Source organism: Sceloporus occidentalis, unplaced genomic scaffold, assembly GCF_023333645.1.
Source record: "Sceloporus occidentalis isolate IW3139 unplaced genomic scaffold, rSceOcc1.0.p SCAF_1, whole genome shotgun sequence".
In the NCBI taxonomy this organism is placed as follows: domain Eukaryota; kingdom Metazoa; phylum Chordata; class Lepidosauria; order Squamata; family Phrynosomatidae; genus Sceloporus; species Sceloporus occidentalis.
Window position 1 is genome coordinate 85,660,585 of NW_028316981.1, and position 26,800 is coordinate 85,687,384.

Genomic DNA, 26,800 nt, shown 5'->3' on the forward strand with positions numbered 1-26,800 from the left:
AAAGAGAACCTTGAAAGAAACATTTATCTTTTGTATTGAAACTGTGCTCACCATTAATTCTAAATAGTGGATGATATGACTGAAGTGCTACGCATGCATGTTTGCTTCATTGGAAACAAGCCATGATCTTGAGAATTTAGAGTAAACTATAGATAATTTTGCTGTGCATCTTTTTGAAATTTAGTAGTCTACACCCCTGCTCAGCAATTAATTTCATGGGGTTTAGTGGACCTTACTCACAGATGAAGGGAATTGCATGACTTTAGTGAAATTTACTTCTACATAAACTTGCACAGAGCTTGGCTACATGTAACTGTCTTGAATATTTGCTTGGCTCCCGCTGTTTTTTCAGGATGAACACAGAACTTGAGGAATGAGATAGCACAGGTGCGATGTGCCTTATCCCCATGGCAGTTCCCTGTCAGTGGGATGGTGGAGCCAGGAAAACCTCAAGGCATTTTGACTAACAGGGAAGGTGATATCATCTGCTGCTTCTTGTTCCTGTTGAGCGTAGCCATGAGAAATACTTCTTGAACTAGTATGTTGACTCTGAAAAAGTGTTTATCCCTGAATGAAAACTGGAAAATTCCAAGCTGGTTTGCATGCCTGCATATATACATATATGTAATACAAAAATAGCTAAGAGTCTTATGGAACCTAACAAGCCCTATTTGACATAAGTCTTCATGGACTGCAGCCCATAAAGTCATATTGCATGTAGAATTTGTTAACTAGCATTTTTACTACAATAGACTAACATGGCTACCTACCCTGCTCCAGCAATATGGGGAGATCCCCATGTCTTTGGGCTCTCCTTAGGATGTGTCAGTTGGAGTTGTCTTGATGAGCACCTGCGATTTATAATTTACTTCTGCATCACTGTTCCCTATAAATTAGTTCTCAGAATTTCTAACTGTGGTAGACTCTAGGCTGCTGTTAGAAGAGAAGAGGGTATACCTTCCAAGGGGAAAAATAGTAGAAAACGAAAAGAGGTTGCCTGTAAGACTCCAAAGCTGCATGAATCTGATATTGCTGTCCTGCTCTGTCATAAGTGTTAATCAGAGGAGAAAGGTTTCATTTAAGGCATTCACCACAAAGGTTCCTAGTCCTTCGGCTCAGATAAAGTAGGTGATATTAAAAAAAATAATCCCCTCCAAATTTGGCGGGAAGGAGGCCTAGGGAACTATGACCCTCCAAGGTCTTTTAAAAGCTGTCGGATCTCAGGCAATTGTTTACCCTGGTAGTAGGCTCAGGAGAACAACTGTTGAATTACATGGGATCTTCCTGTGACCAATTTGGATCAAGACCACTGTGAAACAAGAGGACAGTGTCAATTAGACCAAATCTACTTCTTTTTTGAGCAAAATGCTGGTGTGGTGGATGTCTTCTCAACACATTTATGTGGATTCATGCCAGTGTGGTTTCCAGCCTGGTTTTCAAATACGAAGTGTGTATGTCACCCCAGTGGATGATTTGCACTGTGAAATGGAGAGAAGAAGGGATGCTTGTTTGCTCTTCTTGAGTGCTTCATAGCTTTCAGTATCATCAACTAATGAATCATATTGCACTGTTTCCTTATAGCTGGACATGGAGACTTCTAAATGCAGCTTTGTTTCCTGTTTCATTCAGGATTTTGTTGGTATATTGGGCCACTAGTTATTAGCTTTTTCAGTTTTATTTTACTTTCTGGATTATTTTAATTGTATTAAAATGATTGTTCATGTTTCAAATCCAGATGGACAGGTTGTAAGGAAATCTGTCAAATTTCCCCTTACATAAATAATCCACAAGTATGAAGTAATTTTTACTGCTCTTTGAGGGATTAATGAAAGGACAACGTAAGACTGCTAAAGAAGAGAGTTAAATTACAAGGTACTTGCTAAATAAACACATTACTCTTCTTGAAGCAAACAGTGTGGCTAATTTCTGAGAGATAACATGAACATAAACATTGGGCATAATAGTGCAATATAAGTAGATAGAGTCAGGATAGCATGCAAAGGGACCTGGAAAAATGAGATAAAAGATATTTTTATCAGAAAAAACATAGTGGCAGGACCAGGTTCTTATCTACCTAAGTTGCCCTTTATCAGAAACTTTCTCAAAGTAACAATCCCTGTCCCTTTTAAAAAAAATTCTTCAAGGTAATTGCAAGTGACAATCCCTGAAGTATGAGAAACACAGATTGATAGGGCAGAGAGCAACGTTTAGAAGGGGAAAACATTGTCACTTTGTTTGCTTTCAATGCCCTTGTAGAAAGTGGACAGCAGGTTGCAGATTTCATGATGTTGTGGATCTAGCAAGTTTGCTAACAACCACTTGAAATATCAGGTGAACTAAACTACATCCATAATCCCTGTGCTGTGTCCTGAACATCTATTAAAAGTCCAAAAGCCATGTCTTCTAGACTAATCACCTCTGGGTTAAGGAAGCCTTGTTATCTTGTGGACTTCACACATCTGGTGAGGTGGACTCTATACTGGATCTTTGCCATAGAATGTGCCTCCAATTATATGTTGAAATTTTAAAATTTCACCTCCAGTTTCTGTGCCTTTCCTCCTTTGATGGTTTATTTCTTCTCTTTGCAGGTTTGTGAGAATAGTCTGCTAGCTAAGAATATGGGCATAAAGGTAATATAACTCTCTTAAATAATTCATGATGACATGACATTTATTTTTGCTTCCTGATAAATAGGGCTTCTTAGTGCTGTCTGCTGCATTTTTGTGTAACTGTAGAATGTGGATTTCAACATATATAGAGCTTATGCTGAGACAGATGACATGTGTTACCGAGGAGCCCAACTTTACTGCCTTCTAAGAATGTCTCTTACACATCTTGTCCCTAATATTAATCGTCATCATCATCATCATCAGTAATCAGGGCGGAGACACTGCAATTAGGGTTTATTGCCCTCTTAGATTACACCATTAAAAGTGGCCCTTGCTGGTATATAAAAATATAGGAATTCTGGAATATGCAAATTATTTTCTGTGTTAACCTAATGAAAAGCCAGTCTAATAAAACTACCCGAGGAGTTATAGAAAGCTACCTGAGGAGTTATAGCTCATATAACTAACCCAGAGCCCTACAGCTGGTGTTTAAAACAGAAGTTGTTTAAGGGGGGAAACTTCCAGACTGGGTTTGTATGTGGAGTTCGTGTCACTTCCAAGGTATAGGATCAGCAGAGCCCACTTAGTATTGCCTAAGGAGGCTACAGTTAGCACCCTCGATTTTGTTTTTCAATATTTCAACCAAGATGGGAAGCAAAAGTCCTCCCTGCCTAAAACTTCAGGGAAGCCCCTCATCAGACAACTCAAACCTATAACGTGAGGTGGGAATTGTGCACCTGTACCAGATGTTGGTGGACCACAAGTCCCAACACAGTTCCCACCCCTGCTATAAAGTTTATCACTTTCTAAGAGGCCTCTAGCAACACTGAGTTTATATGAAGTCCATTCAGTTGCAAATAGTTGAACTCTGATCTGGTTGTTCTTGTGACAACTGAATCTACCTCCAAGCTGGCATCCCTCCCCCCTTCCTGTCCTCTTCATCCATATTCCTCCATCTTTTCCAGTTTATTTTATTCTTAGTGTTGCTGGAGGCCTATGGGAATGTTCTACTTTATGTTGTCCATGCAAATCTGTAGTTGGAAGCAGCCTTGACACATTTAGGGCTCTCATTTTGAAGCATGTCTTATTATATTCTGCAATAACGAAAGGCTAAATGCTGTTAGTCACAAGCAATTACCTTATGTTTCATTGGGTCTACTCTAGGTGGGATTAAAGCTGCATTTAGCCCAAAATACTGAGACATTTTATCTAAGTTGTGTTTAGTTTCTAATTTTATTTATTTATTTATTTATTTATTTATTTATTTATTTATTTATTTGGTACATGTGGCCAATCTTACATGCCCATGGTACTTTGGCTGGTATCCTGTTAGTGACTTACGTGTGCATAAGTGCAGCTAACACCTGCATAAATCCCATTTTGAATAGAGTCTAGAGGGCTGTTCACTTCCTCTTGCACTCCATTCAAATATCTTCTGCCATTCAGTAGCTACCAAATCCTGGGAGGGATCCCTGCTGCTGATGGGGAAGTTGGTGATGCTCACTGGTGGGGAAGAGACGGAAGTGGGAGTTATTCAGATCATGAAGATATGGCTCTCCTAAGTTTCCAGGGGAAGGAAAAGGCAAGTTCACCTTGAGAGCACTTCCTCATTTCTTTTTTTTTTTCCAGCAACTTAGCTGAGAACTAGAAGAAGAACAAGGAGGGTGACATCTTAGCCTCCCTGCTAAGGGAGTTCCAAAGTTTGGGAGCAGCCACCCAGGGACGTAGCCAAGGGGGGGGGTTTCTTGGGGTCCGGACCCCCCCTTCCATTAGAAAAATGAATGGTGTGTGCTGCTGCGCCGCCACGCCCAAGCCCCATTATAATGGTGGCACTTAGTCTGGACCCCCCCTTTCTAAAATCCTGGCTACGTCCCTGAGCCACCAAGAAAGTCCTCCTCTCATAGAATCATAGAGTTGGAAGAGACCACAAGGGCCATCCAGTCCAACCCCCTGCTATGCAGGAAATCTAAATCAAAGCATCCCCAATAGAGCCATCCAGCCTCTGTTTAAAGACCTCTAATGAAGAAGACTCCACTACACTCCTAGTGAGTTTGTTCCACTATCAAACAGCTCTTACTGTCAGGAAATTCCTCCTAATGTTGAAGTGGAATCTCTTTTCCTGTAGCTTGCAGCCATTGCTGCATGTCCTGTTCTCTGGAGCAGCAGAAAACAAGCTTGCTCCCTCCTCAATATGACATCCCTTCAAGTATTTAAACAGGGCTATCATATCACCTCTTAACCTTCTTTTCTCCAGGCTAAACATCCCCAGCTCTCTAAGTCGTTCCTCATAGGACATGGTTTCCAGACCCTTCACCATTTTAGTCGCCCTCCGTTGGACACGCTCCAGTTTCTCAACATCCTTTTTAAATTGTGGTGCCCAGAACTGGACACAGTATTCCAGGTGGGGACTGACTAAAGCAGGATAGAATGGCACTATTACTTCCCTTGATCTAGACACTATACTTCTATTGATGCAGACTAAAATCACATTGGCCTTGTTAGTCAATGTTCAGTCCAGACCCTTGTGAGTGCTAATCCTATGTATAGCTGTAACCAGTAAGAATTGTGGCCTGCTTTATTCCAAACCATTTACGTAGCACACAAATAGAGATAGCTAAGATCCGAGCCATATAGGAATTGGGCTGCACATACCTTGCCAAATATATGCAGTCAAGCTAAATCAAGCTGTGGTTATTATCTTCTCTTCACTGCTATTGCAGTGGAATAGAAAAAAGGTCAGGCACTGAGTCAAATGTAATATGCACTTATATATTATATGCTGTTCAAGATTGTGGTACATATACCATTACATGCTTGTATTGTGCTTTCTTAGAGAGTTCAGTGTTGAAAACTAAATATTAATGTAATAATAATATAATAAAGATTTATTTCTATAATAGATTTTTAATAGATATAATATAATAGAACTACTACAATAAATACAATAAAGTACTGCCATTGTGTCTTAGGAACACAATTAATGCACTAAATACTTGCACCCACCAACTAAGGAAGGTAGTGTGATTCAGAGAAGAGCTCACCCATATAGAGTATTTTCATGCAGGTTCTTTATGGTCCTTTAGGCATCAGGTGAAGAACTTCTTTTTTAAAAAATCTGCCAGGTTTTTTTTTAAAATCTGAATTTTTATCCTAACTGTTTGTATGTTGAGTGAGCTCCAGAGTCACGCTGCAGTCTTCTATTCACTTTATTGAGAGTAAGCACCATTTAACTCATTTGGAATTGTTTTTGAATAGGCCCACATAAGGATTGCAGTGTTAGTCATGCTTGCAGTAGATGTGTTGAATTATGGGCCAAAACAGACAGCTCTTTTGCTCTGCAGTCTGGACAGCTTCAGAGTGCGACATTTGATGATGCATGCTCTGAAGCCACCCAGAAGCTGGCTCCAAGCCGCCTGGCTGCCCAAATGTGGGCTGGCTTTGGGGCGCTCTGGCAGCACGGCATTTATACGCTGCTGGAGTGTTTTGAAGCCACCCATGGGCTGCGCAGAGCTGGAAAAGCTGCTTTTTTGCCACTTCCCAAAAGGAGTAGCTCTCTGCCACTCCTTTTTCAGCGGGCAAAAAGGTGGATTGAGGCCACGGCATGTGGTTGCCGCAGCCCCTATCCAGCTTCGGAAGGGGTGGCTTGAAACCATACCTTTTAGGGCAGTCTGTTTCAACCATCAGTGGGAGTTAAAGTAGTCATGACTAATTAAAATAGGCATTTTAACTAGTTCTGCTATAAACATGACTTCAGTCTGGATCTAACTCATTTGGCATTTATAATTATAATGCGGTTTTGGTATGATGTCTCTCTAGGTTGTAATTTTTTTATGTTGCAATCATTTAAAATACTGTATATGATCAGTTTATAACGACAAGTCACCCATAGAACCATATTACTGTGTAGCTGATGTAAACACCTTAAGTAACTTAATTAAAAAAATAAAAGACATTTGAAAGGATGCTACTGTTTTGGTGAACACAAGCCACTCCTGGGATGTTGGTTATCTCAATAAAATTATATAACAGGAGTCATGAGTCCTAATCAGCAAACCCATAAAGACAGGCCAAAATAAAGCTGCTTTGGGTCACTTTTGAGTTATGCTGTTTAAATGATACATGCGTCCTAAGAGTCCGGAAGCCACACCAAAGCAGTCCTTAGGACTGGAGTGTGGGCTTGGCATGGCTTCCGGACTCTTAGGACGCATGTATCATTTAAACAGCATACCTCCAAAATGACCCGAAGCAGCTTTTTTTTGGCCTGTCTGTATGGGGCCTTTAATTTGGATTAGTGATCTATATTTCAAGTTAATGAACTGTCAAATGTTCCATGGCTAGCCAAAAGAGAGGAGAAAGAATGGATCTAAATATGACAAAGGTGGACAAAGTGCAGCCTTGCAAAACTGTTTTGACTCCATGGGGGGCATTTTCACTATGCTTTCTTTGGAAGGATGTTAGGCCAACTAAACATCCTTAAAATAGAAAGTGAAAATTAAGTGAAATTGCCACCATGATGAAAATGCCCCCATTCCCAGAATTCCATGCCATTGAGTCATGGCAGTTAAAGTGGTGTCAAACTGGATTATTGCTGCAGTGTGGATACAATCTATATAGGTAAAATGCATTTGAAAGGATGCGACTGTTTCAGTGAACATAAATCAATCCTTGGGCCTTGGCTAGCTCAATAAGATTATAAAACAGGAGTCCTGAGGCCTAATCTGCAGTCTTATTTTAACTTTAATTTGTGTAATTAATCTATATTTCAGGTTAGAGAAACTGCAAAATGTCTTGCATCAAGCCCTAGAAGCAATCTGAAACAGGTAAAGTTACCATTATTTGTGTGCAGCATGAATAAAGCCCTCATAGAATCATAGAATCATAGAGTTGGAAGAGACCACTAGGGCCATCCAGTCCAACCCCCTGCCATGCAGGAAATCCAAATCAAAGCATCCCTGACAGATGGCCATCCAGCCTCTGTTTAAAGACCTCCAAGGAAGGAGACTCTATCACCTTCCGAGGAAGTGCATTCCACTGTCGAACAGCCCTTACTGTCAGGAAGTTCTTCCTAATGTTGAGGTGGAATCTCTTTTCCTGTAGCTTGCATCCATTGTTCCGGGTCCTGTTCTCTAGAGCAGCAGAAAACAAGCTTGCTCCCTCCTCAATATGACATCCTTTCAAATATTTAAACAGGGCTATCATATCACCTCTTAACCTTCTTTTCTCCAGGCTAAACATCCCCAGCTCCCTAAGTCGTTCCTCATAGGGCATGGTTTCCAGACCCTTCACCATTTTTGTCGCCCTCCTTTGGACACGCTCCAGTTTCTCAATGTCCTTTCTGAATTGTGGCGCCCAGAACTGGACACAATATTCTAGGTGGGGCCTGACCAAAGCAGAATACAGTGGCACTATTACTTCTCTTGATCTAGATACTATACTTCTATTGATGCAGCCTAAAATAGCATTGGCCTTTTTAGCTGCCGCATCACACTGTTCACTCATGTTCAACTTGTGGTCTACTTAGACTCCTAGATCCCTTTCCCACATTCAGCCAGGTGTCACCCATCCTATATCTGTGCATTTTATTTTTCCGCCCTAAGTGCAATACCTTACATTTCTCTGTGTTGAATTTCATTTTGTTAGCTTTGGCCCAGCTTTCTAGTCTATTCAGGTCATTTTGAATCTTGATCCTGTCCTCTGGGGTATTAGCTATTCCCCCTAATTTGGTGTCATCTGCAAATTTGATAAGTATGCTCCCAATTCTGTCATCCAGGTCATTGATAAAGATGTTGAATAGCACTGGGCCCAGGACAGAGCCCTGTGGGACCCCACTGGTCACTTCTCTCCAGGATGAAAAGGAGCCATTGTTGAGCACCCTTTGGGTTCGGCCGGTCAACCAATTACAGATCCATTTAACAGTTCCTTTGTCTAGCCCACATTTTACAAGCTTGTTTGCAAGAATGTCATGGGAAACCTTGTCAAAGGCCTTACTGAAATCAAGATATACTATATCCATAGCATTCCCTTCATCTACCAAGCTGGTAATTTTATCAAAGAAAGAGATTAGATTTGTCTGGCATGACTTGTTTCTCTGAAACCCATGTTGACTTTTTGTGATTATGGCATTGCCTTCTAGATGTTCACAGACTCTCATAGTATGGTAACTGTAACAACAAATAAAAGAGTAAAGTTTACATTCAGATGCTTTTAAGAAAAGCATGTATGTGCTCATTGTACCTATACTAGAAAATTTATACAGTCCTCCCTCTGTTCTTATGGACTTGGGATCCACGCCCCTTCATTATCTGCGGGGGGAGAATGGAGGGACTTAAAATGGAGGGGGCTGCCTCCATTCAAGCCAATAGGGCTTGAATATGTGTGGTTTTCCATTTTCTTCGGGGGGGGGGATCTGGAATGGATCCCCCACAAAAATGGAGGGAGGACTGTATTAATTTTAATTCTATTAATTCTAACCAGGTGTTTAAATATATGTTACACTAAAAATCTTACTCGAACTCAGATGATAAATCCTGCTTCCACTGATTTAGTAGATCTACAGTAGTTGGAACTAGCAACTGAATTTAGGCCTGAGTAGCTTAGGGCTGTGGTTGAATGCTTTGCTGGAACCTTTAACTGAAAATGTTTACTGTTTCTATAATATTGTTTTGCATATAATTTCAGTGTTGCACCAGCCTCTAGTCTGTTGTAGAATATCCACTGTCAACTTTAAACTCTGGCAGATTTTAAAATGGCTAAAAAGATAACAAAATCCATTTTTATGCACAGCCTTCTTAGAATGCAGTTTCAAAGATCAGGGTTGACTATACTGTCAGCACAAAATAATATCCCCACAATTGTACTCAAGTGACATAATATTCAGTAATGCACTTTAATCCCTGATTTCTTAACTAAGGTATTAAAAGTACTGCTGTGTTATAACTGTACCTGTTCTGCAGGTAAACATTAACCTTTCTTCATGCAGCCTACAAAATGTGCAAGACTTCATGTTGTTGTTATATGCCTTCATGTCTCCAACTTTTGGAGATGCTATCATAGGGTATTCTTAGCAAGATTTAGTCTGATGAAACTTGCCTTTCTCTGATCCCTGGGCTACTCCCCTTACCTTACTCTCCAGTTCACGCTTTTTCCCCTTTTGCCACAGGGGCAGATTGTTTTAAAAGACTTAGGATATGTAAAAAGCAAGGTCCTCCTCACTCCTGTTTATTGTCATTCATTCTATTACTGATGACAGATACTAGTTTAGGATGAAAATAGCTACCTTGGATTATGGTGGGAAGAAGAAAAAGACTTGGGTGTCATCTCACAGCTGTTTCATGTGTATGTTAAATAGCATGGAGAACAGACTCAAACCCTGAGGCACCACATAGGCCAAAGCCAAAGGATCGAGCAGGAATCCCCCAGGATCATCTTCTGGTTCAACCCCTCCAGGAAGAAACAAAACCACTGTAAAAAGTGCTCTCAAGTTCCATCCCAGCAGGGTGATCCAGGAGGATACCATGGCTGATGGTACAGGTTGGATCTCCTTTATCTGGAATTCCGAAATCCAAAATATTCCAAAATTGTCCACATGAGTGGCCGAGAAAGTAACACCTTTGCTTTCTGATGGTTCACTGTACACCAACTTTGTTTCATATACATTATGAAGAATACTGTGTATATAAAATTACCTCTTTCTCACCTCCGTCCTTTAATCTCTGTCCAGCATTCAGCTGCACACATTATCACTTCCACCCACCACTCTGACCACATCTCTCCTGTGTTGGCATCCCTTCACTGGCTCCCCCTCCTTTTCCATATTCAGTACAAGCTGCTGTCAACGTTTAAAGCCCTCCATGGACTGGCCCCTCCTTACTTATCAGACCTTCTTTCTCCTCACCTTCCCACCAGGGCCCTCCATTCTGGTAGTCAAGGTCTGCTGTCTCAGCCCAGGATTTTCTCTGCCCCATCTCGGATTCGCCCCTTTTCACTTGCTGCCCCTCACTCCTGGAACCTTCTTCCCCCACAAGCAAGAGCCATCACTTCTTTAACCAGCTTCAAAACGGAGTTGAAAACCATCCTGTTCAGAGTAGCCTTCCCAGGCATTGCATAATTGTCGCTTGCTATTTGGTGTTCTTTTGTTGTCTGTTTATCAAACCATTTCCTGTATTGCTATGTATTGTATATGCATTATCCTACTTGAGAGTATGTATTTTCCCTGGAAGAAGATTAACCATCCATTATGAAGCCAAACCCTCCCTCCAGTCCATCTGCCTTGGTCCAGGCCTCGGAGGTAGAGAGGAACTGCTAGACCTCTTACCCTTTCCCTCCACCACTCTCTTCTCCTTCTGTGTCATGTCTTTTTAGATTGTAAGCCCGAGGGCAGGGAACCGTCTAACTAAAAAGATTGTATGTACAGCGCTGTGTAAATTTACAGCGCTTCATAAATAAAGGTTAATAGTAATAATAATAATAATAATACCTTCAGGCAATATTATAAGGTGTATACAAAACATAAATGAATTTCATGTTTAGATTTGAAATTCTAAGATATCTCATTATGTATATGCAAATATTCCAAAATCCAAAAAAACCTCTGAAATCCAAAACGCTTCTGCTCCCAAGCATTTCAGATAAGGGAGACTCCACCTGTACTGAGAGCTGCTGAGAGGTCCTGTAGAACCAACAAGACACACTCTCCCTGTCTAGCTCCAGGAGTGGGTCATCCATCAAGGAGACCAAAGCCATCTCTGTCCCATAAGCAGACCTGATACCAAATTGAAATGGATATACATAATTCATCTAATCCGGAATCTCCTAGGAGGCCACCTGCCTGATAATTGTCCAGAATGGTGGGATCCATAATGGGCTTTATTTAATGATAGAAGCCCTGGACCACACTTCAAATCTGGGATGTGCTATTGGACACTAGAGAGGATGTGTACACAATGCTTCCTTTTTTACCAGAGCATTCTTTCTAGAGCATTTGGAAAATAGAAGACAGCCTTCTCAGTATAAGAGAGGTATGGTGTGTCAACTTTTTTGAGGAATTATAAAACTATTTTTTGGCCTTTATTTTTTCTGTACTTCAGTATATATACTTCATTCCTTTTTTAAAAAAATATATCATTGACTATAGCACTCTTCCTGTTTCTTGTTCTCAGGCCTGGAAATTCCGGGACTCAGTGAAGATAACCGCCTTTATACTGGGCCCTGGCCTGCTAATGTTTGTTGCTTTCAGGAACTCTCTCATGTGGTAAGTTCACTAGGTTCCCTCACAACAGAGCGGTATAGGTAAATTATTATTCTTTGAGTGAATAGGTTTCCTACCCCTGCTCAAAGGCTTGCTTTATTTTACAGGCACCTGCAGAAATTTTGGAGAGCCTCTGGCTTCTTCTGGCAGACTCAGTGGGAAACTTTGTACAACCTCCTGGGTGGAAATGAGTGGGCAATTTTCATTTTAGGTGAGTAACTTTGAACTGAAGTTAGTCCATAAGGACCAATGTCCTACAGCAGCGCCTAGGCCTAAATCGTATAGTCCTGACTAGAGTAGACCCATTCAGCCATTGAGCTTTACCTACATGTTGACTCACTATTCAGCAACTGATGGAATGAGTTTATTCTAGCTGGGATGAACCAACAGGATGTCAAACTAAGCAAATAAAAGTTTTGATTATTTGTTTTAACTTGTAAGCTGCCTTGAGTCCCAAGCTGGGAAAAAAGTGGGATGCAAGTATAATACTAGGGATGCAGTGGCTTAGTGGTTAAGACACCAGTTGTGACTGTCATAAGGTCAGAAGGTTGGCAGTTCAAGGCCCAAGTGCCACATGATGGGGTGAACTCCTGTCACTAGTCCCAGCTTCTGCCAGCCTAGCAGTTCAAAAGCATGTGAATGCAAATAGATGGACAGGTTACTCACCTTTAATGGTATTTCTTCGAGTGGTCATCTGCGAATACATACAAATGGGTTGTACTGCGCCTGCATAGTGCTGCTCGGAAACTTTTGGAACCACTAGATAAAATTAACTTTGCAGCTTTTTGGCAGTAGCTTTGCCCATCCCATACAAGTCCCCTGTCTTCCCGCTCTATTCCCAGTTCCAAAATGTTACGCCGCGAGTGAGCCAATGCTGAGTAGGACACTGAGGGGAGGATGGGCGGGATTTGTATGTATTCGCAGATGACCACTTGAAGAAATACCATTACAGGTGAGTAACCTGTCCTTCTTCTTTGTGGTCTCTGCGAATCATACAAATGGGTTAGACTGACCAGCTTAGGTCAGTGGTGGAGGGAGTGTCATGACACCAAGTTAGGTTCAAGTAAAGCTGTGTTTATTGAAACAACACAATAAAGATCTTTGAACCAAAAGCTGTGTTGGTTGCATTTAATACCTTAATAAATAGTACTTTAAAAGTCATCAACAACAATAGAATTACATTTTCAAAAACACCTTCAAGTCATAAGGCACATATGTAAACCATGTCAGTTTGTGTAACCCCTGCCAGTTCTGGCGATTAAAACATACATTTTCAAGAGTTTGTAAACAAGCACAAAGGCATTGGTCAAGGTGTCATTGTCAATGCATGCAAAATCTAGTTTCAAGGCATAAATAACTTGGAACACAATGGATAGTCAACAAAGAGAATGCAGTGCAATAAATTAATGTAAACCTGAAACCAACACAGCCCTCCCAAACGCTGCGTCGCGTTTGGCCCTGGTGTCCAGCCTATAATGTTTGATGAAAGTCAAAGGCCGGGACCAAACAGCAGCTTTACAGACATCCTCCAAGTGGATCCCAGTCAAAAAAGTGGAGGATGTCGCTACCGCCCTAGTTGTGTGGGACTGAACTCTGGCAGGGAGAGGTCTACCTGACAGTTCATAGGAGAGGTGTATGGTACCAGCCACCCATTTGGAAAGCCTCTGTGCAGTCACAGGTAGTCCCTTTTTTGGTGAATAGCACTGGAACAGTCTCTCGGAATGGCTCGAACCTGTAGTTCTGTCCAAATAAAAGGCAAAAGCTCTCCAGACATCCAAGGTGTGCAGTCGACACTTGGTTTTGGTGGTCGGGTTTGAGGCCAGGGTCAGCAAAACAATATCCTGACACATGTGAAAGGATGACACCACCTTAGGCAAAAAGGTAATGTCGGTGTGGAGGACAACCTTATCCTTATGGAACCTAAGCAAAGGCTGATCCCTCCACAAGGCACAGAGTTCGCCCACACAGAGAGGAGACATGATGGCCACAAGGAAGGCTGTCTTCCAAGTCAGCAGCCTTAAGTCAGCAGTGGCCATGGGCTCGAAGGGTTTGGATTGCAAACAAGACAGCACAGCGTCCAGGCTCAAAGCAGGTGTTGGTACCAAAACCAGAGGATGGAGGTTGTTGCAACCCTCCAGGATACTCTTCACAATAGAGTCCCTAAAAAAAGAAGGCCTGCCATCAAATTGATAATGGGAACAGAGGGCAGAAAGATAGCACTTGACAGAGGTGAGGCACAGCCCCGAATCCAAAAGTGTCATCAAGAACTCCAGCATTATCGATGTCGACACCTGAGATGGAGAGAGGTCTCTCGCAGAGAGGAAATCGGCAAATTTCTTCCATTTGGAAGCATAGGATTTCTTGGTAACCAGCTTCTGGGCAGCTAGAATCACCGTCTGTACCGAAAGGGGAAGTGAGTCTAGGGACAGAGCCTCCAGGCCACCAGATTTTTGATGTCCGGATGTCGAACCTGGCCGCCTTGGAGAGTGAGAAGTTCTGGACGGAACTCGAGTTGGAGAAACTCCCTCCAGGACAGGTGGCGCAGTGACTGGAACCACAGTTGTCTTGGCCACCAAGGGGTGATCAGGATGGCATCCGAGCAGTCTGTTGTCAGCTTGGACACTACTCTGGTGATCAGTGGGAATGGAGGAAAGGCGTAAAGCATCTCTCCTGACCAAGTGAAGAGGAACGCGTCTCCAAAGGAGCTGTCATTGCACAACCGGGAGCAGAACTGGGGACAGTGGCTGTTGAGGATGGTCGCGAAGAGGTCGATTTGTGGAGTTCCCCACCGACTGAAGAGGTCAGTCATCGTCTCGGGATGGAGCATCCACTCGTGGCAAGTGGTGGAAGACCTGCTGAGCTGGTCAGCCAAGTCGTTTTCTTCTCCTGGCAAGCGGATTGCTTGGAGCAGAATCTCCCTTGGAATGCACCATTCCCAGATGCAGGGAATGATGTCGAGCAAGGTCTGTGACCTGGTGCCCCCTTGTTTGTTGAGGTAGTACATAACTGTGATGTTGCCCGTCAGAAGGAGTACTACCTTGTTGGACAAATTTGTCTTGAAAGCTCTCAAAGCCTTTTCCCACAGCAAGCATCTCGAGGGCATTGATGTGGAGAGATTGTTCGTCCAGGGACCACTTGTCTTTGATGAATAGGCGACATCTCTTCATAATTCGTCCTTGGAGGGGAGCTCTTTGAACATGAGGGCATAACCCCTATAGACGATGTCAAGGACCCAAGGGTTGGAAGTCACAATGGCCCAGGTGTTAGAGAAGGGCCTTAAAATGTCAAGGGGAAAGGACCTGGTGGAGTCAACGGAGGACGCAGCAACCTTTCAGGATCTCTTCTTGCCCTGGTCGATATCTTGTTTACGATAGTTCTTTCGGTACTGAGCAGGGGGCTGTGGTGGCCAGAAGAAGAAGAGGATTGGGACGGGTAGCGCTGCCTCTGGTGCTCCTGTTGGTGGTACTGGTGATCTTGTTGAAAGAGCCGTTGGCCCTGGCCATATCACTGTTGCTGACCTCCAAACTGCTTTCGAAAGGTGTACTGAGATGGTGTGAACATACTGTGTTTCTTTGCGGCCGCCTTCATGCGGTACTTGAAATTGAGGCACTCATCTGTCTCACGATTGAACAGGCCAGCATCATTGGATGGCATGTCTTCAATGGTGGCCTTCATGTTCAGATTCAGGTCTGAGGAACGAAGCCAGGAGTGTCTCCTCAAAGTCCTAACACAGAAGAGGCATAAGTCTTTTTTGCAAGGCCATCAACCTTCTTCGCCTCTCGGTCAGTAGGTGATGTGGATGTCTTTGGTGTAAAGGACTGCTGGGACCTTTCGACAATTGTGGAGTTCTGTTTGGGGTGAAAGAACAGCCAAGAAGATTTGGATGCTGTGATCCTATACAAGGATTCAATCTTCCTAGTAGTAGGCGTCACAGATGCAGGCGCGTCCCAGGAACGTTTGGCTATTGTCTCCAACTATGGTAACAGAGGTATTGACGCTGGCGTCGGAACCTTGCCGTGGACTCGTCTCTCGATTGGGTATGTGGCTTCATCATCCATGTGGGTGACCTGCAGCTCAAGAGCGTTGTCCATCTTTATGACATGTTCCACGAAGGAACGGACATCATTGGTGGGAGACAAGGTACCTGGTTGGAAAAGCTCCTGGGGGGACTGCTGGGTGCCTTCATCCAAGAAGCCCAATTCAGTGTGAGAAGCACAAGGCTCCCCATGTTGGGACATTTCACGGTCCGACTCCAAGACGTTGTCAGAAACAACAACTTGAGAAGTTGATGGTAGAGTCTGGGTAGAGGCCACTGCAGTGGGATGCGACATGGGTACTGAGGATTCAGAGAGTACTGAGGCTGTTGGTGCCACAGAGGATTTCTGGCCAAAGCGACGGCAGATGTTGTCGTGACCTACAGACATATCATAAAAGTAGTCGAATTCTTCCTGTTGAAGAAAACAGGGAGCCTGGTGGACCTCTGCCTGGTGAAGTTGTACCTGAGGAACAGGGGTGGGAGATCGCTGACTCTGGGACAAGTCTCTGTGGGGCGACAGGATAGGTAAGACAGAAGTGTTTCCATCGTCGTCAGAGACATGGTGAAAAGCCAGAGTAGCAGGAGGAGAGGAAACCGAAGCTAAGTCCGGTGTCCAACGAGCATGGAGAGAGTCATGTTGTTCGGGTTCGGCTGGTACCAATGAGACCCGCCTGGATACCGAAGAAGTGGCTTGGTCTTTGGAAAAAGACCAGGCACCTTCAGGTGTCTTGGTTCACAACTTCTTGGAATGGGAAGAGTCATGAGAAGAGCCTTCTCCTGCATCCAGAGACCTCTTTTTGAAGGAGGATTTAGAGCTCGATTCCCTTTGGGAGCTCAAATCCTTGTCATGGCCCGAATCCTTCTTGGAGCTCAAGTCCTTGTGCTTAGTCTTGTTCTTTTCAGAGGACTTAGACTTGGACTTCGGGCGGGCTCCTTCAGACCCAACAGGGACAGAGACAGTGGTGGCATTAGGCTCAGTGGAGGAGCTCTGGGCCACAGAGCAGTGAATTCTGTATATGCTGTTTTCCTCAGTGAAATAGATCCAAATGTTGCAACCTTTCCCCATGAAGGAATTTTTCCCATCTCTTGATCATTTTGGCTGTTCTTTCTGCAACATTTCAAGTATTTTTTTAAAGATGTGATGACCTTACTGCTCCATAGAGAGGGGCCCTTCTTATATCCTGTATCATACTCTCCTTACCTGTTCTCTTCTGCCCCTTCAGGCCCTGTCCTAACTCCTACTTTTGTATTCTTGGGCTTCAATGCAATATGGCTGACAGCAGATGTGACTGGAAGGCCCCGTTTCATTACACAATACCGAATTCAGCTGGGGAAGAATGACCCTGTAAGTATTTATCCACTGCTAGCTTGCTGCTAGGTTTGAATAGGATCTCTTTTTTTTTCTTGAAGGGTGATTCTTCCCAAGCCTAAATAACCTTTGTGCCTCTGTCTGCGGAAAAATACTAAAGTCTCCTTCATAGTCAATTTGGATGTCATTGCCATCTTGGGCGGGTTACAAACCGCCATTAAAGTACGGACTCAGTCCGTACTAGGGTTAGGAAGGTGCGGTGCTTCCGCACCCCCCTAACCCTAGTACGGACTGAGTCCGTACAAAATGGCGGCTCCCCTTCCACAAGGGGGCCGCCATGACGACATCACGACCACTCCACCTCTACATGGGGCGGCGCGGACGTGACGTCGTCGGTCTGCACCAGGGTGCCTAGGGCGCCCTTTCCGTGGACCAGGAAGGAGCTCCGTTTCGGAGCTCCTTCCTGGTTTGCAGCGGCGCTTTGCTTCGCTGGGCGCAGCCTTCAGACGGCTGCGCCCAGTGAAGCAATGGAGAAAGGGGCCAAGTGGCCCCTTTCTCCTTCTCCCCGCCGCCGCGGGGTGTCCTTGGGGCTTGAAGCCCCAGGGACACCCCTTTTCAGGCTGCGGGGAAGCGGCATTTTGCCGCTTCCCCGCAGCCTGAAAAGCGGCGGATCGGGGCCTCAGCAGCTGCCGTTCTGGCAGCTGAGGCCCCGATACACCAGGGAAAGGGGCGGGTGCAGCCCGCCCCAAATGGGCGGTCTATAACCCGCCTAAGTTTCATTTTTATCCCATCCTTTCTCAAAAAGACCCCAGGGAGGTAGGTTAAACCAAGAAAGTAATGATTGGCCTAAAGTCACCAAGTAGCTTTTATGGATGAAGGAAGATATCAATCCAGCTTGCCCCCATGGTGACTGTCTCACATAGCAAATTTTTAGTGTCATGAAGAAGCAGCAGACATTAATTTCTTACTGTGTTTTTACTAGAAAAGTTGTGAGATTTTCTGCCTGAGGTACTGAAAAACCTTAGTCAGTCTTAGATGGTATGCGCCTAACCTGGTCAGTATGTTGGGGGGGGGGGTAGTATTTTCTGCTCCACCTCAACATTTCTTGAGCTTGCTCTGGTCTCCCTTGCTTCTATCTCATCTGTCACTGTAATTTGGTATATCTAATAGTATATACCATAAGGTATCTTGGTATGGGTTGATTTCTAGCAATAGAAGGTAAAGTGTAGCCTGCAGGCTGTCCGAAAGGAATCAGTTTTAAATACTGTAAAAAAGGTTTGCCCTCAAATGCCCTCTAGGGCACATGAGGGCATTTTTGCCATGCTTTTGTTCCCCCCTCCCCTGCTATTTACAGAGTGGGAAAGTACTTTTTAAAAAACAACAGTCACTTCCTGTTGAGAGCTAGCATGATGAGCATTGAACTATAACTGTAGAAACCAGGTTTCAAATCCCCACTCAGCCATGGAAACCCAAGGAAACAAAAGCATGGTTTTTATAATGCAAAAAAACAGGATTGTGCTTTTCCCTCTAATAACACTAAAAGAGATTTTAACCCACCCACCCCCAAAGTTACAGCAGGATCCATTTTAATTGCAGGGTTGTGTCTGTCTTTGGGAATTTGCGTTACTCTGTGTGTGTGTGTGTGTGTGTGTGTTTCATTCTGCCTTTTCCCCAGCCACTGAGAAGGCCCTGTTCCGCCCCGAGATGTGCCTATGAAGGGGACAAAGCACATCGGCAGAATACTGAAAGCCAACCTATGGTATCCTGCATGCAGACCTGGCTTGTTCCTTCTCGCAGGGTTCACCTGGGCTGGTGTGGCTATGAGCAAGTGTTGAGATGCTCATCTCTGCACCATGGAGCCACCACCACCTTACCCTCGACTGCCACTGTTCTCTGTGAAGGCACAGCTGTGGCCCCTAATGACAGAAACAGGTGTCTGGCTTCACCCACATGGCCACGTGCACAGGTTATGCCAGGGACCTTCACAGTGAACCCTGGCAGCAGTTAAGGGAGTGCATGGTTGTCCAGTCTACCACCTGTCCCAGTAGAGTTTCTGGGAAACTCCTCTGCAAACAGCTGGTCATTTTAGGCCAGGATAAGGACTGGTTGGGCTGAGTCAGCATCCAGTCTGCTCAATCCTGGCCTGGGGCTGTTGGCCTGCATTGTCTAAACAGGATGCTGCCAGGCTGGGGATTTTTTTGGTCCATGCAAACAGTTCTCAGGCATGTTCCTAAGGGAGAACACAGTCCTTCAAATAACCTGGACCTGAGTCTACTTAGTCCAATAAATTTCTATGCACTTGGAGGGTGGGTGGGGACATGCTGTCTTGTTGCTTGCCTCAGGCAGCAGAATGTCTTGGGCCAACTCTTAACTCAAGGATTAAAGGCTGGAAAATATATTTTATATTTATTCCCATCTGTTCCCTAGCATGGGATCCAAAGTGGAGCATCAACATATGCCTTATCATTTGGTTATAAGAAAAAGCCACCTTAAGTCTTATAGTCAGTAGCCAAGTGCTTTTTAGAACTGCCTAAACTTCCTTCGTGTCTAGGCCAAACTATTCATTCTGCTTCTTCCCAGGTTGACAAAGAAAAATTGTACAATGCCATCCGCACTGTCCTGTTCAATATGGTTTTCATTTCTTTGCCCATTATGATCCTGCTATTCCCCATCATGAAATGGAGGTGTGAGCCATGCCATTTTCAGCTGCCCACATTCCACTGGTTTCTTCTTGAACTGGCAACATTTACCCTAATAGAGGAAATTCTGTTCTACTACTCTCATCGGTAAGCCTCGTGCTTAACAAAGGTAACAAATTCAACTATCTTCTATATTGGCTATGTAATACTCTAAATCTTACTGGCCCATCCTACCACTTGAAAAGGAAAACACTGTCACTGTTGTCCACCCCACCCCCATGATAGAATGGTAGCACAAAACAGCATTCTACTATTTTTCTTTCAGTAATAGGTTCCTATCTGTAATCCTGACAAGTTGAGTGATTTTTGCTTTTGTTTCTTCCCTTGCAGTCTTGTTCACCATCCTTTCCTCTATAAGCACATACATAAAAAACACCACGAATGGACTGCGCCTATTGCCATAGCATCTCTCTATGCTCATCCACTGGAACATTTGGTAAGTAGTGTTAGAAAGGCCCAGCTGACATTTTAAAAAAAATTCCATTTATTGAGTTCTTTTGTACTGCTAGAGGATTCTCTCGAACTGTAAACAAATGATTCTGTAAAAGGAGAGTCTGTAAAAATGTCAACCGATATGGAAAACAAAATGATGGCCAACAGATTGGAAGTGATCAATATGCATCCCCATCCACAAAAAGAGAGACACAAGAGACTGCAGCAACTACAGGACTATAGCACTGATCTCCCATGCAAGCAAAATCATGCTCAAAATTCTGTAACATAGGCGCCAACCATACATGGAGAGAGAAATCTAAGAGGTTCAAGCGGGGTTCAGGAAAGGAAGAGGCACTAGGGATCACATTACAAACATATGATGGCTAATGGAGTGCACCAGGAAGTTCCAAAAGAAAATCAGCATGTTCTTTATAAACTACAGCAAAGCATTTGACTGCATAGATCATGAAAGGCTATGGAATGCCCTTAAAGACATGGGAGTGCCAACTCATCTGATAGTCCTAATGAGGAATTTGTACTCAGGACAACAGCCTACTGTCCTGAGTTCCCAATTGGCAAAGGAGTCAGACAAGAATGGTTCCCAATTGGCAAAGGGGTCATACAAGGCTGTATGCTTTCACCTGATCCTGATCAACTTGTATGCAGAACATATGATAAGAAAAGCAGGCTTGGATACAGAAGAAGGAGTGAAAATAGGAGGAAGGAATATCAACAATCTACGATATGCAGATGACATCATAATACTAGCAGAAAACCTCACAGACCTGGAAAACCTACAAAGGAAAATCAAAGAAGAAAATGCAAAGGCAGGCTTAATGTTGAACATAAAGAAAACAAAAATAATCACCACTGAGGACCTTCACAAGTTTAACCTAGATAATGAAGAAATAGAAATAGTAAAAGAATTCCCGTACCTGGGATCAAACATTGATAGAAACTGGGACTGCAGTCAGGAAATCAGAAGAAGATTAAGAATGGGGAGGATGGCTATGAAAGAACTAGAAAAGATTATAAAATGCAAAGATATACAACTGAACACAAAAGTTAGAATCATACAAGCCATTGTATTTCCTATTACCATTTATGGATGTGAGAGCTGGACTGTTAAGAAAGATGACAGGAGGAAAATCAATTCATTTGAGATGTGGTGCTGGAGAAGGGTGCTGAGGATCCCATGGACAGCCAAAAGGACAAACAAATGGGTCCTAGAGCCCTGGTGGTGCAGTGGTTAAAATGCCTGTACTACAGCCATTCACTTAAAGCCATAAGGTTGCAATTTCAATACCAGCGAAAGGGCTCAAGCTTGACTCACGCTTGCATCCTTCCGAGGTCACTAAAATGAGTACCCAGATTATTGGGGGCAATTTCTTACAGTTGTAAACTGCTTAGACACTGTTACTTCAGTATGAAGCAGTATATAAATGAAGCTGTTTAGAGCAGATCAAAACAAAAACCTCCCTGGAAGCCAAGATGACCAAATTGAGGCTATCGTACTTCGGACACATTATGAGAAGGAAAGACTCATTGGAAAAGGCAATAGTGCTGGGAAAGTAGGAAGAGAGGAAGGCCACATACTAGATGGATGGACTCTAGTAAAGAGGTCACAGGTATGGGTTTGCAGGAATTAAGCAGAGCAGTGGAGGCCCGAGGGTCTTGGAGATGTCTCATCCATAGGGTTGCCATGAGCCAAGAACAACTCGAGGGCAATTAATAACAAACGACACAAAAGAGAGGAATGTCATACATTAAAGTTTTCCGAAATAAGGTTGATTTAGCCCAGCTACAAAAGCATCCAAATCTGGGCAAACGCCATGCATATGTTAGTCAGGATCACAATAGATTGTCTTCCTGTGGGGAAATAAATTCAAATGGTAGTAGAGCAACGGATGAATGTAGCTATTCAGGAACAAGACCTGCAATACCAACATCAGAGTAGCTCTTTTTCTTGGAAATGATGGTTTAAGTCAGTGATGGCGAACCTATGACACGCGTATCAGTGCTGACATGCATAGCCATTTGGGGTGACACGCGGCGCCCCCTGGGACAAACCTGCTTTTGGGGGGCCCTGCCCACCCCTGCCTGGTTCCCCCCAATTGGGGCCTTTGTCCCAGGCCCAGCCTCCGGGCTGGGCGCGCTCATGCAGCCATTACTGTGGCTGCTAACGCGGCTGGCCGGCCACCCACCACCTCCTCCTCCTCCTCCATGGCCGCGCCGCACCGCGCTCTGCCTCCACCGCTCCCCCCAGCGCAGCTGCTGCGCAGCCCGCGGTGCTTGCCTGGGCCACGGCTGGCAGCAACACGCGCTCGCCCCTTTTGTGCGCTTGCGCGGGGGCTTAAGGGGCAGTGCTCGCCTCCTAAGCCTTCTGGCCAATGGCAGACGAGCAGGGGCTGGCCTAGTTTCCAGCCCCAGTCTGCCATTGGCCAGTGTCAGGAGGCAAAGGAGGAGGAGGAGGAGGCAAAGGAGGAGGCGGCGGCGGCGGCAAAGGAGTAAGAGGAGGAGGAGGAGGCAAAGGAGGAGGATAGGCCTCTGGGGCAGGGGGAGGGAAAAGTTTTTTTTTAAATTTTTAAATATATACAACCCAGCCTTGGTATTTTATTTTATTTTATTTTAAAATATATTCAACCCAGCCTTGGTATTTTATTTTATTTTATTTTTGTTATTAAATAACAAAGTGGCCTCCATTTTGACCATGTCTAAGAAACATGCATTTATATTAACATTGTTTAAAAAATCATTATTTTTTTGGCGTGTCCTCCATTTTTCAAAAAATGTGTCCTACATTTGTAAATTATGTTTTTTGTCGAAGTGACACACCACGCGAGTTATGCTCGATTTTTTGCCGAATTTTGACACACCACACCGAAAAGGTTGCCCATCACTGGTTTAAGTCAACTTGAAGAAAGTTCTGTTTAAAGCCCAGAATGGGAGGTGTGGAAAAGAATTACAGTTCACAGAAATAGCTAAGGAGTGCTGTCTGGAATCTCTATTTAAGACAATCCGGGTCAAACTGAATTTGTATCTCCTAGAACAGTGCATTCCCCTGCTCCTCACTTGACGTAGTAGTGGGTCCTCGATATTGATGGGTTCAATATCTGCAGATTTGAGCGACCTGATTTAAATTAAAAACAAACATGGTTTATTAGAATCTGTGATGGCCGGGCGAAAAAGTGGTCCCAGGGCAATTGCAAGGTGTACATATCAGAGAAGAGCCTGATCTTGCCTATTTGAATTTGCAAGCCTTGCATTTGAGTCAAGCATCTACTTGTAAGGCAAGAAGTACTCCTTTATCACTAGTGGGATGGCGGGGAGGGGGGACAGTTCTGAAGATGCCACAAAGCTAAGATGAAAAGTCTGAGAGGCTGATCCTGCCTCTCCACTGATTGTACATAAAATTCTTCCTTCATGGAATTCATGCTACAGTTCCTCCTCTCACTCTGCCAACCATAGTAAAGCAATCTTTCAATGGATCTGTAGTAGCGAGTCGAAAATTAGCTAGTGGAGTCCATTTTGTGGACTGATAAAAGTGGGATAGCACTGGGAACCTTTTGGAACAAAGGCAGTATGCCAAACATATAATGTGTATTCAGAATGTTCGGTATTGTCTCACATAAGGTTGAGGCCTGTACGGCACATATACTTACAAAATCACCAGTTCTATCAGAATAAATTTCTTTGTGGTACAACTGACATCTCTTGACAAACCTCACACCCTTACAGGTTGGATACGTTCATTATTCTGAGTTTCTTATTTGTATTCCAGGTTACCAATATGCTGCCTATTATCACTGGCCCAGTCCTCCTAGGATCTCATGTTACTTCAATCACAGTGTGGTTGTGTCTTGCCCTTATGTCTAGCATACTCTCACATTGTGGCTACCATTTACCTTTCCTGCCCTCACCGGAATTCCACGACTTTCATCATCTCAAGTAATTCAGTTTGGCTCTGTTAACAGGCTATATTTTTACACACTCTCATCATTGGGAAGGGGAGGAAGAAGCAAAGGGTGGAGTGGTGAACACACCAATCACTGGAATCAATTTCAACTAATCAGCAGCTGTTTTTATACATTCAATATTAGTTCACTTAAGACACAACTATTTGCAGCTCCCTTGGATCCCATGCAAGGAGAAAGGTGGGATATAAATGTTTCATAAACACTAAACATAATTTGTTTTTGTTTTTTAAATCAAAATAAATCTTCAAGAGTTAAAAAAAATATCCATAGTACCTCTGAATATGACCATGAGCTCTCTTTTTTCTGTTTTTTAATTTAGACATAATTATCCCAACAGATTCTGGCATGCAATTTCTGGAAAGTACTGTTTCAGGGATTAACTCCTGTTTAGTGTAGGTTTTCAGCAATGACTTTCAGACAGAACAGCTACTGCTTTCCTGGTTTTCTGCTGTCAGGACTGAATATGCCATAGAAACTATGCTGTCAAGTTAAACTGTTCTCTAATAACAGGTACTAATGTTGAATTTTTGTGCTTAATTTCCTATTTTAAAATTGCAATTGTATTGATTTTCACAAGGAGAACCCCCCACCCCCAAATAATTGTATTGGTCAGTGCTGACATCGGTATCTATTCATTTAATTTATACCCCATTTTTCCCCACCATGGGACCCAACATCATAGCTTCTAGTGCACACAAAACAGCAGCATTGTGAAGAGGGCGGCAATTTCCAGGATGGTGGGGTGGGATTCTATTTTGAAAACCTCATTGATTTACATATTTACGAAGTATGCAAATATAAAAACTGTTCTGCAACTCCTTATGCTCTTTGAGATTAAGTATGGTCCCCAGTATAAGCACATTCACATCCTGTTCATCTTTTAACTGATGGGTGGGATGTTAACTGTCTTTTTGCTCAATGGGTAAGCTTTAAAAGAGGTGGGGGTATCAGCAGCACAATCAAGTGTGCTATTATGAGACCTAGCCTACTATGGTAGTATAAATTTACACTGTGATAAATGTTTACAGGATTTTGATCTATATGTTCAGTACAGGAGACAGCTTTCTGTATGATGCTACATTGACCACTAATTTCAACAACCATTTTCCTATTTTTCCTCCCACACCAGATTCAACCAGTGCTATGGGGTCCTGGGAGTACTAGATCGCTTGCACGGAACAGACACAATATTCAGACAGTCTAAGGCCTATGAAAGACATTTTATCCTGTTGAGTTTCACACCACTCACAAAAAGCATCCCCGATTCCCCTAAAAAACTGGAGTGACTCATCTTTAAACAGAGTATGCCATACAGAGTATCCTTTTCTATCCAGCTATCATCTAATCACAGCAATGAGGAGATGGCTGTATCAAAAACAAAATTTCTAGTGAAGCATTCCATCACCATGAGCAAGAGATAGAACTGGGCTTATGCTAATGCCTAAGAAAGTTATCAAGGTGAAACTCATATATGCACAGTTCCAGAAAACAAGTGCTATATAGCAATTAAATGGCTACAACTGATCAGTGAAACATCTGGAAGTATGACTTGACTTCTACCATGCAGGAAATAATTATACTTTCCACCTGGCAGAAAATGAATATGACAGAATTCTAGGGTGTGATGCACCAGTTCATCCAGATCCAACAGAAAGAACCAAGAGCAAGACCTTTTGGAAAATTTACATCCAATCTCAGGAAAGCAGCTAGCTGCTTTGTTGGCCTTACACAGCATGCAGTGACTCCAGGGGCTTCAAACCTGTATTGCTCCCAGCATGAGAAATGAATCCTAGCAACGCAAACTTCCAAGATATCGTACTCTTGTGCCTGCAGTAAGACGCTCCATTAAGAAAATACAACTGCAGGAAATGAGAAAGAATAAAAATCTTCAGGCCAGACATCTCCCAGTTCTCTCAGAGCTTTCTGAGGAGATGGAGACTAAAATTACCAGAGCCAGAGAACCTTGCAATACAGATTGCATTGTACTAGGAAAATGGTGTAATCAGAACAAGTAGCTGTTTTGTAACCATAAATCAGGTGACAACACAGAACCATGCTTGTGTTTGTTCTCATATTAGACTGATCTGATTATCACAAAAAAGAGATGAGAAAAGGCAGATATAGAAAAAAAAATTACCAGGCAGAACTAGAACCCCTGCTTTCTCACGTTTAGTTTTATCTGTGCATGGAACTTTTGAGTATCAGAGACTGAAGAATCCTAAACATTGTGAAGGGATACAGGCACTACTATTTTCTCCTATCATCCTTTGCAAAATAGTTTGGCCACTCTGGCAACCGGGAATCTTATTGAGATGCCACTTGACATAGAGCTTCTGCTAAAAATGACAGTTCTGTATTAAGTACTATCTTGTGGTGACAGATTAAGTGCTCTTACCTGTGCTGCTTTGTGATTGTTAACAGATTTTTCTGCTGTGTACGCCACATTGTGATTAAAAGAGTTTCAAAATAGAAATGAGTTACAAAGAAG

The 26,800-nt window shown here is 43.3% G+C and overlaps 1 protein-coding gene across 1 annotated transcript; it reads left to right on the forward strand.

Annotated features, from left to right (window-relative positions):
- The first annotated feature begins 7,379 nt into the window (after positions 1-7,379).
- LOC149321749 (fatty acid hydroxylase domain-containing protein 2-like) lies at positions 7,380-26,757 on the forward strand. Its single transcript, XM_089501471.1, has 8 exons — positions 7,380-7,429; positions 11,768-11,859; positions 11,964-12,067; positions 17,116-17,237; positions 19,782-19,987; positions 20,231-20,336; positions 24,117-24,283; positions 25,442-26,757. Exons 2-8 carry the CDS (start codon positions 11,828-11,830, stop codon positions 25,596-25,598), a joined length of 894 nt encoding a protein of 297 aa, XP_089357597.1. The 5' UTR covers positions 7,380-7,429; positions 11,768-11,827; the 3' UTR covers positions 25,599-26,757.
- Positions 26,758-26,800: the final 43 nt, after the last annotated feature.

What these genes read in the sequence shown, in the direction of transcription:
- LOC149321749 (XM_089501471.1), top strand. Translation starts at nt 11,828, where the DNA reads ATGTTTGTTGCTTTCAGGAACTCTCTCATGTG. An exon ending in CTCATCCACTGGAACATTTG is followed by an intron (nt 20,337 to 24,116) that starts GTAAGTAGTGTT and finishes TTTGTATTCCAG; the next exon opens with GTTACCAATATGCTGCCTAT. An exon ending in CACGACTTTCATCATCTCAA is followed by an intron (nt 24,284 to 25,441) that starts GTAATTCAGTTT and finishes CTCCCACACCAG; the next exon opens with ATTCAACCAGTGCTATGGGG.